This window comes from Dysidea avara, chromosome 5, assembly GCF_963678975.1.
Source record: "Dysidea avara chromosome 5, odDysAvar1.4, whole genome shotgun sequence".
Lineage (NCBI taxonomy): Eukaryota > Metazoa > Porifera > Demospongiae > Dictyoceratida > Dysideidae > Dysidea > Dysidea avara.
In genome coordinates, this window is record NC_089276.1 from 22,274,758 (window position 1) to 22,290,706 (window position 15,949).

Below are 15,949 nucleotides of genomic sequence, written 5' to 3' on the forward strand. Positions count from 1 at the left end.
ATGCAGATTTTATGTACGTTCAATAGCTATATACAAAGTATATCAGCTGGCTGGTTAGTCACCTAGAGCACTACTCGAGCATCCCTTAGGATTCTTGCCCATGCAGTCTAGAGTAAGGGATCTGAGGGCATGACAAATTTGTATGAATTAATGATGTTTCCTGTTTACCCTGTTTTTGTTCATATTAAATCTGCTGGATCCTTTCTGTAGTTAGTAGACCTTCATCGAGGACATTTCAATGATTTCATACCTGGATGAGTTCAGTGATGTAGCAGTACAGTCACATAATAGATGTATTAAGTGCCATGTGCTGATCATTATAGCGGTAGTCACTTCGATTCTTTCCAATGGACCAGTAGCTGCAGCTGATATATGTTCTCTGCACATATGCATAACTATAGTCTCCATTAACTAGCCTAGCTATATAGTTTGATAGATAATGGTTATCAGCAGACATTGTGTTTCTTCTACTACTAGCATGCACATGCACACACACATACACACACACACACACAAACCTCAGGAATAATAACCTGCAGGAGGCTGCAGGTATGCCAATGATAGAATGTTACATGTATAAAGTTTAGATTTAAGGCACTATAGGCAAATTTCCACATGTATGCTAAGAACTGTCAACCAGTTGAAGGCTCAGCTGGGCTCTGAGTTAAGTCACTTATGGTGTATCTTCACTCTTTGACTTTAGTCCCAGGATGCCCAGATATAGATGAGAAACCATGAATACATACATGACGGTACTGCAACAACTTTATAATTGAATTGCAAGGAGGTCTAACTACGTATACGTACTCTATATCAGAGTATATATATAAGTAAAATATAGGTAACAAATGACTAGTTATAATTTCGGCTTAATAATTTGATTTGAAGCGACTTTAAGCAATTCTTAATTTGTGTACTAGCCAGGGGCGGATCTAGGATTTATAAAAGCTAGGGGGGGGGGCTAACTCAAGGTACTAATCTCTTGGATAGAGAATGCTGGAACTAGGGGGTCTGGGGGCATACCCCCCTAGGAAAATTTTGAAAAATAGATGCTAAAATACTGCAATTTGGAGACATTTCCACATAAAATTCATAATATTTTCTACCTGTAGATATTTTATATACTGCCTTTAGATTATAGGTATGGTTCTCTGAAGCATTTTGCTAATGGAAACGTTTGGGTAGGTACGGACAACCAAGTACATGATGCACCCCTCTCACAATTGCACAACACTGAAGAGGTGCATGTTAGAATAATAATGTTGAAAGTGGAAAATTTTGAAATTTGGACAATACAAGAGAGCATTTTCAATGGAAATTCACTACCAGATACAGTGCATGAAATTGCCATGAAAATAAACCATGAAATACCCATGAAAATACTTATGGCTTACCCCATGAATTTTAACGTTTCATGGGTACTGCACCTATGAAATTTCTGCAACGCCATGAAAATACCATGATAATCTGATCTGGAGATGCATTTCATGGCCCATGAAACAACCCATGGTATACCATGAATTGACTTTCATGGTACATTTCATAGGGACAGTTTAACATTTCATGAAAAAATCATAGACGTTTCATGGCATACTTAAAGTATTGCCATACATATTAATTACACAAGTGAATGAAGCCCTTTAAACAGACCAATTCACTTCATTGTATGTATAGGTGCAGGCAGATTTGGAAAAATTCCATAACAGAACCAACTACATGTTTCCAGTGAATGTTCTATTAGAGTAGTTAGCTGACTGCTCTATTAGAGTACCTCGATCTTGTACACCTCCAATGCTGATCCGGGTCCTTGTTGCATAAACTTTAGCATAAATCCACTAATAATACCTTTGAAAGATGTTTATAAGGTGGTTTTATGAGTATTTGTATTATTAGTGATCATATAATTATGCTAAGACAAAATTTCATTATAAAAAAACTGGGACCATAAGATATAAAGAGTCGGACACTCAATAGAACAATCAGTTAATACGTAATAATAGAGTCATAATGAGTAATGTTACGTCACTATAGCGTCCGCGTTTTGCTTGCCGTTTGATGCTGTTTGCTCCTGCTGTTCTTTGAGCGTATCAACGTTTTCATTGTGACAATGTTTCGTAATCCAAGTGGATTATACTATAACTACTTCTGCTCGCCCATTTATCCATTGGGAGCGAGCACATTGCTGATTTCAGTTGGTAACTTGATCGCGTCCCCCCGACGTCAAGCTGGAGGAAAGGCAAATCATTCCAAGACGAGCCGGATAGATAAAGAGAACGAAACAAACACTGATAATAAACCGAGACAAGAATTTTCTCTGGTGTCTAAAATAAAGAAGAAAGTTAGTAACCAGGGAAGCTAGTAGGGGGTTGGGGTAGCTCGAGAAATTATTATTCAGCCTTGTTGGCCTCTATACACCATTTTTTGTAAAAGTACGAATGTAGTTTATGCGTATTATCTTTCGGTGTAGCAGGAACGTGGAGTTTCAGCTTGTTATAGTGGCCATTGGCGGGTGGGAGTTACGTCACTTAACTTAGTCACGCGATCAGCTGTAGCTATAGTAACGACCAACCCTTGATATTTGCCCTCGTACAGTATCGTACTTTCCTCTAGCGAGATATCCCCTACAGCTCCTTACAGATATAAACTCGGTAAGGTGTTTCGCTTAACCATAGATATTTCTGTAGCATTATAAAATGCTTCCCGTTCTACATTTGATTCTACATTGTAGATTATTAACGTCTGTCGCAGTTTCTGGAGGAAAGAGAAGAAGCAACAACATCCCCAGAAATCAACTGGATTGCATAATCTTGGGAATACTGTGAGTGTGTGTCGAGCCTCTGTGTGTGTGTGTGTGTGCGCGCGCGTGTAAGTGTACGTGTGTGTGTGTGTGTGTGTGCGTGCACGTGTGTGTGGGGCAGCATAACCAAGCGGGGGGGGGGGGCAACTGGGGCATTTTGGCCCGGGCCCCAGCCTGAAAGGGGCCCTGGGAGGCCCCACGAAGGGCCCCCTGAATACCTGTTTAAAAGGTCAATGTACTCTAATAGAGCAGTCAGATCTAGATACTCTAATAGAGCAGTCACAGTATTCTTCAGAGGAGCAGTGTAGCAAGCTTATAAAGAAGGAGATATGGTTGGTGAGGGGTAGCTATTGTCGTTGTCAGCATGTAATGACCTATTTTTTTTGGTCTTGAACTTACAGCTTGGGGACATTCAGAATGGAACCTCCTTGCCCCTGGGGCCCCACTTTAACTCTTTGCCCTGTGCCCCTTGATTTCTCTGGGTGGCCCTGTAACCAAGTGGTTAGGGTGTCCGTCTGGTAATCAAAAGGTTCCAAGTTCGATTCCCAGCTGGGCCACTTTGGTGTTGTTGTTGTTTCCTTGAGCAAGAAACTTTACTCACATTGCTCCAGTCTACCCAACTGTTAAAATGGGGACCTGGTGGCCTGGTACCAACTGGGGAAACAGCCCACCCAGCTCTAACATCAGTGGGTACCTGGTGTAAACTAGGGAAGCAAATGCTCAACTGCCCATGTCTCATGTAGCAGTTGAAGGTCCAGATGGGACTTCGGGTGCCCACACCTTCACCTGTGAGACATGGTACAGCCTCCTGCGGGTTACTAGTCCTGCCCCAGGAGGGCATGCCTGCGCTGACTCATAGCACCTGAGTAGCGTACAAGTGCCTCAGTGCTTGCCACTGGGCAGTGTGACCTCGTAGCGGCAGCTAAAGGCTTTGCTTTACTTTTTTTGTGTGTGTGTGTGTGTGTGTGTGTGTGTGTGTGTGTGTGTGTGTGTGTGTGTGTGTGTGTGTGTGTGTGTGTGTGTATGTGAATGTCAACTTATCACATCATTCTAATCATCATCATCATCATATACAGTACACCAAAGGTATCCCAAAAACCAGCCTTCCTAATCATCCATGTCAGCTTGGCAGTGCTGGTTAGACATAATCAAGCCCCAAAACGCCTCCAAACAAGTTTCTATACAATTCTATTACCTGCTAACTGACTGACTGACTGACACCTCCAGCCAAGCATAGCTCAACTATGGTTAATGCTTTATATGGACTTGATTCATCACTATTCGACATCACTTAGTCCTGAAATGTGTCTTTTCACCAGTTGTAGGTACAGTGCATACATCATGAGCTAAACTTTGTTCTTCTTTGTGTCCCCACTATTCATGTAGGTGTTGATCCATGGCTGGTAGTACATTATCCCTGATATTTTTCTAAATTTTCCTTATGTTGTTTGATGTTGACTAGTTTACTGTATCTCCAGGTATCGATGACCTATTTAATTGCTTTTTATTTGATCCCTACTCAAGTTTAAACTTTCTAATCCTCGTACTACCTGATACCCGTATTTCTGTACACATGAAGACTATGTGATGTGTTTGTATACACATTTGTACATTTATACAGTGCTACATGAATAGCATAATACAGTGTATTGCAGCCACTGAACACCTACATAATTTAGATCAGTGTATGTACGTATCCCCAATATCCCAGTATGATGGAGATCTCTTAACATGTAAGTGTTGATAAAGTGTGTATGTGATACATTATTAATGTAACTTTATTACTTTTAGCGTTTGTTTCACTGATGCTGGAGATGTGGGGAGGAGTTAGGGTAGGGAACTTCTTCCCCTCTGTAGCACCAGTGAAACTCAGACAAGTTCTTTCTGGTACAAGACCAGAATATGCATTAAACCTGTAAGTGAATTAGTTATGTAGTTAAGTTACTTACTAACTGTAATTGTGAATAGCCAACAAGATGCTCACGACTTTTTCACATTTTTACTTGACGGGCTGAACAGCAAAACCAACAAAGGAGTCTTGTCTGCTGAAGTGGCAAAGTAAGAAACCTGTTATATAGTTTGTGTGTGTGTGTGTGTGTGTGTGTGTGTGTGTGTGTGTGTGTGTGTGTGTTGCGTGATTTGGAAACTGTACATACTGTATCTTGTCATACACAGCTATTGTTCAGCAACATCCATCAACGAAGCATGGACATTATATAAGGCAGAAAACAATAGTCCATTTGCTGGTTAGTATATAAATGAAATAAACCGACTAGTGTAATGATGTTATTGTACTGACCACACTACAGATGTGTTCTGTGGCATGATGCAGGATTTCAGATTGTGTGGAAATAATGTGAACCACATAAAGACGTCATTTGAAGTATTTACTAGTATAAATGTTACCATTCCTAAGGAAGAGGTGAGCTATTTAATATTATTATTATTGGAGATGATGTAACTATTGTGACTGCATATATAGGGCAGTGTGGTTCCCTTGGAGTCCTGTATCTCAGCAGTATTTAACACTGAGGTGTTGTCAGATACCCAGAACTTATTGGTAAGGTATTGTGTGAATATTATAATGTTGTTTGCTTTTAGTTGTGTGAGATGGTGGAAGTAAGAAACGTAATGTAATGTTTGTCATTATTGATGTAGAGATGTGATGGATGTAATGAGAAAGTCGTGAGCATCAAATACACTCGCATTGTAACAATGCCAAAAGTTTTGGTCATTAGTAAGTATCAGTTGTATATGTGCTGTATGGATGTGTATCATTTATCGTAGTGTGTGTGTGTGTGTGTGTGTGTGTGTGTGTGTGTGTGTGTGTGTGTGTGTGTGTGTGTGTGTGTGTGTGTGTGTGTGTGTGTGTGTGTGTGTGTGTGTGTGTACATAGGTGTGGGCATGTGTGGGTGTGAGGGTGCGTGTATCTATACAATCATGTGTGTGTGTATGTCCATGTCTCAAAAGTCCAGGTGGGACTTCGGGCACCCACACCTTCTCCTGTGAGACTTGGCACAGCCTCCTGTGGGTTTTTTACTAGTCCTGCCCCAGGAGGATTTGCCTGTGCTGACTCGTATAGCATCTGAGTAACACACAGGTGTTCCAGTGCTGGTACACTGGGTAGCCATGACCATGCTAGCACGGCAACTGATTTTTATTTTATTTTTGCTTTGTGTGTGTTTATGTGTATGCAAGTACACATGCATGTACATGTAAGACACACTTTTAACGGCATAATCTAAAGCCTCAAGTTTAATTGAAGTCATTTTTGAACAACAAAACTGTACTATCCAGTAAGTTACACTGTGATTGTTCTATTAGAGTGTTTCATTGCTGAGATGATTGATCTATTACCATTTCAAATTTTAAAGACTGTGAACAGTTACTGAATAGACTTGCTCTTTGAATTAAACTGATCCATTTACTACAATACTATGCTTTATAGTCAAATAAATTTTGTTTTGGTGTATAAGGCACCTGTACTACATTATACTGGTTAATCGCAGGAGGCTTGTTAGAATACTCAACTCTGCATAGTATACGTAGTTGCATCACAGCCTTATATTTTATCTGTTCCACGATGATGTGTGTGAAGTACGTAGAAATAAGACAATAGAAATGTTTTAAGTCACTCCTCATTTTACAATAGTATTGTTGAGAAGAGACCAATGGCAAGAATGATCAGTCACCCAAAATTACTTTTAAATACTGAGCTTACCTCTACACAAACCTATAGTTGTCACCCTGAGATACAAAATAATTGCTTTTGTATAACAGACAGACAGAGACAGAGACAGACAGACAGACAGACAGACAGACATACAGACAGACAGACAGACACACACACACACACACACACACACACACACACACACACACACACACACACACACACATTTTTAGAAAGTACATAATAATAGTAGCTGTGCTATTATCCAGTAAAATTCTGTAATGTCAATTACTGTACATGGAATTGGTGTAACAAATGTGTAGTGGTAAATTGTTAGCTGGATTGTACCATATTATTATGGTGACGATAATATTTGTAGATTTGAAGAGGTTTACGTATAATGAGGGATCCCTCCAGAAGATCCATTCAGAGATCTCCATACCCAACAAATTGTCATTTAGAAGACACCAGATTGGACAACCAGGTATGTCACTGGTGTAATGTATGGTTGATATGGTTTGTGTATGTGCATTAGTACTGTATATAGTATGATATGTCTAGACTTGTTAAAGTATCAAACATGTTCATTCTACTTGTAGAACAATTAGAGCAATCCTTTGAACTATATGCCATCTGTTACCATCTGGGAGACTCCCCATTCAGTGGTCACTATGTGGCTGACTGCAAATGGGACAACGTGTGGTACAGGTTCAATGATGAAACGTATGACAACAGACATCTGTGTGGATTAGTGTGTAACTGGTTGTTGTTTTTAGTATAACCATTGTACCATCTCCCTGCGAGTCATCCAACAAAGATGGCTATATAGTTTTCTATCGTCAAGTAGAATAAGAAGGTTAGCATGCATGTGATAGCTGTATATGTAACTGTAATACAAGTACAGTATACTCTCGGTTATTTTTTCCATACCCTTGTTTATCCGAAATTGGAAATGACTCTTCTATTAGAGTAGTTTCAACAGAGCTTTGAATGCGCTTCAGTTATTCACTTTTGTCATTACCTGAGATGCCTCAGAACAAAGGGGTTTGGATAACCAAGGGTTTGCTGTATTACATAAAAATAAACTTTGCCTCAGGATCTAATTTCCTGTCTTCAGAGTCGGGGTGTATATCCATGGTTCATGTGATATATAGCATGCCTCGTAATTAACACGCATGATGAAACACTAACACACCATACACACATAAAAACTAATTTAGTAAATGAACTCACCATATTTGGCATAGTAGAGTTGTTCATAGGCTTCATCTCGTGACTGACAATGGATGATGGATTGTGGGACTTAGTAAACCTATTCTGTATATCTCTAAGACCAAGAGTATATAATGGGGATATACTCTTGCTAAGACTTGTCCATTTATATCAACAAACATAAGAGCAATGTTACCCATCATCGAAGTCATGAATTATGTTTATAAAATGAATGAACTCTTACTGGCTGGGGTGATTGATCACCTGGCAGAGGGCTATTACTGTATAGCTGGAGAATTTGGTGAGTGAGTGGTGTTTCACCAAACTAACATCCACCAAATTGTTTGTCCAATACAAATTTGTATTAGTTCTACAAAATTTGCCAAACTTTTTTCTTGCCAAATCCTATCATGGCAAAATTCGCCAAAGTTTCCTTCCGCCAAACTTTCTGGCTATGTGGTAGTCTACGTGTTGGCTTGGGTCATCCCCAAACCACAGGTGAGTATTACATACTTACCTATGATTTGAGGGCTATCTACACAGTTTTTGAAGCAACACAAGATCATAATATATATGCAACTGTGTTATGTCATAGGGTTGCAAGGAGTTGGGGATGTTTACCATCTACAGTATATGTACATACTCTGTTGATAGTGGCCACCATAATACCATCAAGTAAGCTACAATTGTTTAACTTACAGCATGTACTAGTGTATACTGTATGTAGGTCAGTCTTCAAGTGTTGGCCATTGGGTATGATAAGTGGATGGATTATGTGTAGGGTATTTGTGTGGTGCTGAGTAGTTCACGTTGGTTACATAGGAGGTGAGTTGTCAGTGTGCTGCAAGTACACTCACAACATGTCAGTCAACCTTTGTGTCATCATGTCCTACTCTGTGATGACTGTGATGAGATGAATGAGGGAGGATCCATACAAAACTGTGTGGGTAGATATGATACATTTATGTGAAAGATACAGTACAGTTTGGTAGATACAATACAGTTATAATTTACAAAACAATGTCACTGAGAGCGTGGTTGATCACATGCATAGCATTGTAAATCACCAGTCCATCTGTTTGTTCTATGACTAGATTGTATGGACAGTTGCTAATAACTTGAGACTAGAAGCATTACATAAAACAGTTGCTGTACATGTTAAATATATATACGTCTCGTAACTACTGCTGCAAAGTTACCTTTCAGAGTTTCCTTTCAAAGTTTCCTTTCAGATTTACAATAGATAGACCTATAGCTAGTGAAACTGTCTTTCCTCCACAGTGAATGGTTTACTGACAGTCACTCAGTATAAGCACTTAATACAAAAAATACACCTCTGCCAACTGTTTCAACAGTATAATATATCAAGACACACGGTAGTGTGTCGTGCGGCCAAGAAAGCCGGCAACCAAACCATGAGTATATTGACAGGAAGAAAGAAAACGGCTTTTTCATGTGTGCATAGCTCTCCAAAGCACACCATTTTTGTATTATAGCTGTCCCCCAGGTAGGGTACACCACACAGCAAATTTGATTAAATTTGCAACAGCCATTTGCGATATATGGGCATTCAAAATTTTGTTTTAATTTCTTCATTTTTTTCTTCTTATACCGTATGGGGGGGTGTGCTATGGGGGCTTTGATTTCTTTCCACACACTTCACAAAAATTGCTATATAATGCAAACGTGTAACTCAATTGCCTTGATCTTTGGCACAAATGAAGAACATGTAACGGTGGATTCACGTACCAAGTTTGTTGTAAATCTGAGGAATATTCAAGGAGTTATGAGCATTTATTCACGTAAAAAAGATCAACATTCTGTCACGGCTACAGGGTAAACCGAGTGTAGAAATAACTTGAAAATTGGTGTGTAGATAGGCTGATCATCGTAGCAGTGCCTTTTGATAGTTTGAATGGCAATAGAGTTACAGCGACAAAGTTATAAAGCAAAAACCAAGCAAGTGTAAAATTGCGGGATTGAGATACTCTAACAGAGCAGTCACCGCAGGGTAAAAAAGGTGTACAAAAAATGTCGAAAAAATCTTACCAGAGTTTGAACCTAGGACCTCCATACCTAATACCTGCATCCTTAACCACTGAACCACTGCTACCTTGGCTGATTACCTCACTTAATTTCTGCTTTATAAATGAAATTTCTAGTTGAAATCTGCTTATAATCAAACGTTTGTAATTTCATAGATCTACCAATAGAAGTACTAGATTGTTCTAGAACATTCTATGTATGTTCTATTAGAAGTACTCAAAAAATGTGTACTCTATTAGAGTATTGCAATAATATTATCAAATATTGAATTAAATCATGCAATGAAATACATTTATAAGTCTGTCTTCAATATTAATCACATAGTGGTTTAATTTACCATACATTAGTCCCAATAGTAGGAGTGCAATTAATCCCAAATCGCATGTCCTTGTTTCTGTAATTGCACTGTAAAGTAGCCAATAAAATAGCAGAATAACAGAAGCATTTTAAGTGCAACAAGAAAGTGATATAATGAATAGCCAATCAAATAAGCTGACAATAGAAGCCTTTTAAATGCAACATATGTAGACATTTTGAGTAGCCAATCAGAATTGCTGACACGTGAAGCCTTTTAAGTGCAACAACAAATGATGTAATACAAAGAAGGATGATGCAATCACCTGGTAGAAGTTAATGGCCACATAGAACTGGATAGATGTGTACTACAAACCACGAAGGGTGGTCACTATGTGATTAGTAGGCAATCACACGCATTTTCGTGCAATTATGGAATAATTGTACTCGTAACAGCCAAAATTGCACTCAAATGTGTGTGATTACCTATACTAATCATCATTGTATCTACATAGAAAAAAAGAAATGTGAGTAAAAACAAACCTCAAAGTCAGCCATAGGCTGGTTTTGGGGCCTTATAAAGTACAAAAAGAAGTGAAATTCACACAAAAACAGCCAAGCTGTGAAAAAGTGGTGCGACCTTAAAAAGCCTGGGTGAAAAAAGTTTTGAATCAAAGGTGGCTACCAAGAAATGGCTGCAATGATGTTAATGCTAAAAAATTTTAATAATGGCTGTGTGCATTGCTAAAATTTATTAGCATTAACATCATTGCAGCTATTTCTTGGCCGCCACCTTTGATTTCACAACTTTTTTCACCCAGGCTTTTTAAGGCCACACCACTTTGTCACAGCTTGGCTGTTTTTGTGTGGATTATAATAACAGGAATGCACACATACTCAGCACGAGGTGGTGCATATGTGATAAAGCCGAGTGTTGCATCAGTCTTGAGATAGCCCTCCAGGTACTGTAATTTTCATACACATGAACATAGGCATTGCAATTGCATTTTCAGTTGGAGTGTTAATCCAATAAATAGTTTATACAGCCATTAGACTCCACTGCATTGCTTTTCTGAGAATATATATTATGTAGCTTGCATGGTGTTCAGACTAATACATAAACATGATGAAGCATGTACTACACAATTGTATGTGTTGTTCCCTAAAGGATATTTACCTATATACTGAGAATGAAGTATTGCTGGAAGCAGTTAGTTTGTATATTACCTGCACCATCAAGATGAAGACTGACATACTATACGGTATGTAGAAAGTATGGTGAACCTTGTTGGTATTAATAAACCTTGTAAGCTGTAAAGCTGGCTTTAGACAAGTTTAGTGTTTTACATGTCTTAACTGAATTAAAATAGCATCTTTCATTATCAGTACATTTTAATTTGTCTAATAGAACATTTTTTGTAAATTTTAAGTGACTGTTCTATTAGAGTATTTCAATCAACTTGTTACACATGTTTTGTTAATGCTTTAGGTCATTTTCTATTATTTTCAAACCACAAACCTGCAGTGGTGACCTATCTGCAGATTGATTTTCTAAAAGCAGTTTACCAATAGTTACTTGGAATTTTAATAATAGCTCAAACCAATCCTAAAAAAATTTATCCAATTCCTAAAAATAAATGTACTGTTGTATGTTTTTTTTTGTAGCCAAAGTATGTACAAGTTATTACAGTTTTTCTGGGGTGTGTAAAAGAAGAATAAGAAGACAATGGAGAAAGTAACATAATCAAGGAAAAATACAAAGAAGTTATGACAAACTTTGAAGGTGTAGGGAGTGTATATATGCCAAACGTGGCTAGATATTTGGTATTGGAATTTGTTTGAACCCAAGGAGATTTCCACCATCAAAAAGATTACCATTAGACATGAGGATTAAACTTCCCAATGGTATATGATAACAAGGTGTGTGGCTGCAGATGTCATTTGCACACAATTATGTATATTTGCATGCATATATACGTACGCATGTGCTTACGTATAGATGGCTGGGTGTGTCATTGTATTTGTGTGTTTGCATATATATGGTGTACATGCATGCATGCATGTTAAGTTTCATATGCAAAATTATATTAAAAGTTTTGAACAAATTTTCTTTGCACAACTATATGTTAGAATTACTTGCCAATGACTTCAAGCATTAACTGTGTGGCTTACTGCCTTTAATATTGGCTTTTAACTTAGTGACACAACTAAATTTTTTTTACGCAGTGACTACCAGTATAGCTAAAACAGTCCGCTAGCATGTGTAAAATAATTTTTATTTCAGTGTGAAATTATTTTTCTCATGATGATAATCATTTGCATGAAAATAAAGCAAATTACAATACAGAACCATAGAACCTGATTAGTGTACGAGCTTCATCTAAACACTTTGCTGGCTATTGCTTTGTGTGCATTGTACAGTATAGTAACAACTTGCAATTGGCATATCACTATTGGACTGCTGGTAACTAAATTAAAGCATTGGTACTCTTTGTCTAAAGTTAATAACTATGACTTGTACAGTGTGTTATCTTTTATCTACCATATGTGTAAGTGAACTCCATTCACTCAGAGTTCTATACTGTAACATTTACTCTAATTGAACAACCATATTTGCATTCGGATAATTGAGTGCTCAATTACATAATGCTTTGAGATATATGTTTTAACTGGCATGTTACATGATGTATGGTCAGGAATACTATAACTGATTACAAATTATCCTGTGTCTGTAAATTCAGGCACTGTGTGTGTGTGTGTGTGTGTACCGTAAATCAGAAAAAATTCATTGTCAAAAATTTTCGTCTCTGGCTGTATCAATGAAAATTTAAATGATGAATTATTTTTAACTACTGTACGGATAATTTGTGCATATAAATATTAATGTATAGCTAGTTATTCCGTCAAAAATTTTTTGTTGATTATGCAAGCGACAAATACATGTAGCATCGAAATTTTAATAGACGAAAATTTTCTGCATCGAAATTTTCCTGATTTACGGTATGTACTGTGTGGTAATGTATTATCTACTGTACGTGTGTCTATACAGGAGCATTTAGATCATATTCAATGTCTGATGTATAGTTTGTAACTAGTAGCTTACTATGTAAGGAAAGGAATGTTTCTGTCAACAAATTCCAAATCTCTTGATGATGAAAGTATCAGTATCGCTCGAGATTGGCTGGTGAGTTAATTGTACACAAAATGGCTACCATTTGCATATCTTTTTGTATTATTGTAAATTTTAGATTCCTGCTTCAGTCATAGTCTACTCCTGATCTCATTCCCGAGCCTCAATGCTTTAAATGAACTAGAAATACAGCTTGTACATACCTGTGATTTCATGTGTGGTGGAGAGTGATGTTTGATTTGTTTAAATTTTTGTATGCCATTATAGACTGCATTACATTTCTTCATATTTTGATGTCAGTGTTCAGCTGCATTTTAAATGAACATTTTACAATTGTATGTGTGTGAGTAAATGAATTGTTATTTGAATGCAATGCAAATTGATTTATAATATTCTGTAATACAGCACTGCTGTTGTTCACTCTGACTGCACATGTAGCTATCAGCTGTTTGCATAGGGTTATAGGCTTGGTAATATAGGAAGTCGGAATCTTTGTAAAGGTATTTCACCACAAGCTAGAATGTAAATATTTAGGCCATGCCAGATTAATTTTCTGTTTCACAGATCTGGGAGGTCCTTTACATTGCTAAAAAAATTCTTAATAGGATGTGAGATCTTGGGTTATTGACAGTGACACACTACACACACACACACACACACACTACACACACATACACTACACACACACACACACACACACTACACACACACACACACACACACACACACACACACACACTACACTATACTACACACACACCAACACTACACGCACACTACACACACACACACTACACTATACTACACACACTAAACACAAGTCCACCTCAAGTCCACTGCTACTGCATAATAATCTCTACAAAATTCCAGTAACTGATATCTCCATGAGAACCAAAACTACACCACACAACAGAATACATTTCATGATCATTTTGATATTATGTACATACCTCTGGGTAGCCATGTAAGGGGATTTCCCTCAGTACATTAGCAACATAATGGAACTTGAAACCATTGGTTGTAACATACTTGTGAGTACCATAAGTTTTGCTAATTGCAAAATTCAATAGAACTTGGCTATAAAATTGTATAATATGATCCGCTTTTATTTGGAAGCGAAAATGGATAAAAGTTACCATGGGGATAACAGGGTAATCTTGTTTTAGAGCTCATATTGATGACAAGGTTTGCTACCTCAATGTTGAATTGTGATATCCTGAAGGGGCAGGTTCTTTCAAGGGTTGGACTGTTTGTCCATTAAAATCGCACATGATTATTTGAGTTTAGACTGGCGTGAGCCAGGTTGGTTTCTATCTTCAATTATAAAAAGAGTTCCGGTTATTTGGAGTATGAAAGGAAAGAAAGTTAATTGTCCTCTGGTTAAAAAACAAATAGCAAAATCTAAATCCATCTGTCTAAAATTAAATTTTGTAAATAAGACTAATACAAAAATTTAATTAGAGATTACAAACATCTAAGAAAGTTCAGACATTTGCCTTCAAGATTAGGGGGCTTAGCTAGGTTACTAATTTTTTAATACAAAAAAACCAAATGAAGCAATTTGGTTGAATTGTATGTAAAATATAAACAGATGCAGAGGTGGGGGTGACTAGTAACTAGTTACACTGTAACTATTAGTAATTACGTTCGAGCACTTCAATTTTTGTGCTATGGCCACATTAAGTAGATACTTTCTGTTTACTGTTCTTCATGATTCAGCTTGAGTAACAGACGTAACAGTTGAAGCTGAGCTGAAATGGTAACAGAATCATTATTTTCAGAAAGTGTCCATATAATAATTATTGTAGTTCTCTTCTCCCTTGCTCTGGGCAAATAATCATATTACAAAAGTTAACAAACAAGCGTAACTTATTATGAAAGTAACTAGTAACTAGAATTAAATTATACTTAGTTACATTTTAAAAAGTAACTATATATAACTAGTACTGTACTCATGCATCAGTTACATGGGATAAAAGTAACTAGTAACTAGTTACTTTTCTGAAGGAACTACTCCAACTCTGAACAGATGTACATATTGTAAATTGGAGCTGAAGCTTGAAGAAACTTTGAAAAGTTGGGGGGAGGGCTAAAGACACAAACATATTAATTTTGCTAAAATATTTCAGTAGCTGTGCTGACATGCCCTCCAAGATAATTTCAAAAAAAATTATATAACAAATGACTGCTTTATTAGAATATACCCATTATGTAGGTGAATAATTTATGTGACTGCTGTATTAAAGTATCTCGATCTCAAAGTTGGGGGGGGGGGTTAATCCTCTTTAGTTCCACCTCCCACCACCTGCACCACTGTACATTATAGCATGTAAGAAGTATTGGGTGCACTACTATGCAAATGAACTGTCTATAGGCCAATAGGCTTTAATATATACTAAAAAAACATTGTCCTGAGTACACTGTATATCATAATAACTATTATGTTAAGTAGCACATGCATGGTAGCAAAAACTGAGGTGATTGCCTATTAAGTACATACATGTATTGTATTTACAGTATGGCCTGGAGGTATGATTTGAGCATATCAAATGGGATTTGTCAAATCAGTATATCAAAATAAAAATTTTGTAATAATCATGCATTAAATTAATATCTGCTTTATTTCACAAACTCAGTCTGGTCAAACAGGTTGACCAAAAACAAAAATTCATTATTTCTTGCCTAATACAAAATACCGTAAACAGATGTTCACAAACCCCCACATTGCTCTGAGAGTGGCACACAATCCGAAAACGATGATCATACCATAATACACCAATCCAAATTATTAGCCTCT

The 15,949-nt window shown here is 37.2% G+C and overlaps 1 protein-coding gene across 9 annotated transcripts; it reads left to right on the forward strand.

Annotated features, from left to right (window-relative positions):
* The first annotated feature begins 4,174 nt into the window (after positions 1-4,174).
* On the forward strand, positions 4,175-13,543 carry LOC136257017 (ubiquitin carboxyl-terminal hydrolase 21-like). 9 transcript variants are annotated; one of them, XM_066050108.1, is made up of 17 exons: positions 4,175-4,530; positions 4,589-4,712; positions 4,766-4,855; positions 4,973-5,043; positions 5,107-5,219; positions 5,280-5,357; positions 5,456-5,534; positions 6,850-6,954; positions 7,070-7,193; positions 7,247-7,326; positions 8,278-8,357; positions 8,410-8,459; positions 8,505-8,625; positions 11,191-11,284; positions 11,688-11,942; positions 13,072-13,206; positions 13,271-13,543. In XM_066050108.1, exons 1-10 carry the CDS (start codon positions 4,425-4,427, stop codon positions 7,320-7,322), a joined length of 966 nt encoding a protein of 321 aa, XP_065906180.1. In that variant the 5' UTR covers positions 4,175-4,424; the 3' UTR covers positions 7,323-7,326; positions 8,278-8,357; positions 8,410-8,459; positions 8,505-8,625; positions 11,191-11,284; positions 11,688-11,942; positions 13,072-13,206; positions 13,271-13,543. The 9 variants fall into 9 exon arrangements, with proteins under 9 accessions (XP_065906180.1, XP_065906181.1, XP_065906178.1 ...); XM_066050109.1 differs by having other exon boundaries at positions 8,415-8,459; XM_066050106.1 differs by having other exon boundaries at positions 8,410-8,625.
* Positions 13,544-15,949: the final 2,406 nt, after the last annotated feature.

What these genes read in the sequence shown, in the direction of transcription:
- LOC136257017 (XM_066050106.1), top strand. Translation starts at nt 4,425, where the DNA reads ATGAATAGCATAATACAGTGTATTGCAGCCACTGAACACCTACATAAT. An exon ending in CCAGAATATGCATTAAACCT is followed by an intron (nt 4,713 to 4,765) that starts GTAAGTGAATTA and finishes AATTGTGAATAG; the next exon opens with CCAACAAGATGCTCACGACT. An exon ending in TACAGGTTCAATGATGAAAC is followed by an intron (nt 7,194 to 7,246) that starts GTATGACAACAG and finishes TGTTGTTTTTAG; the next exon opens with TATAACCATTGTACCATCTC.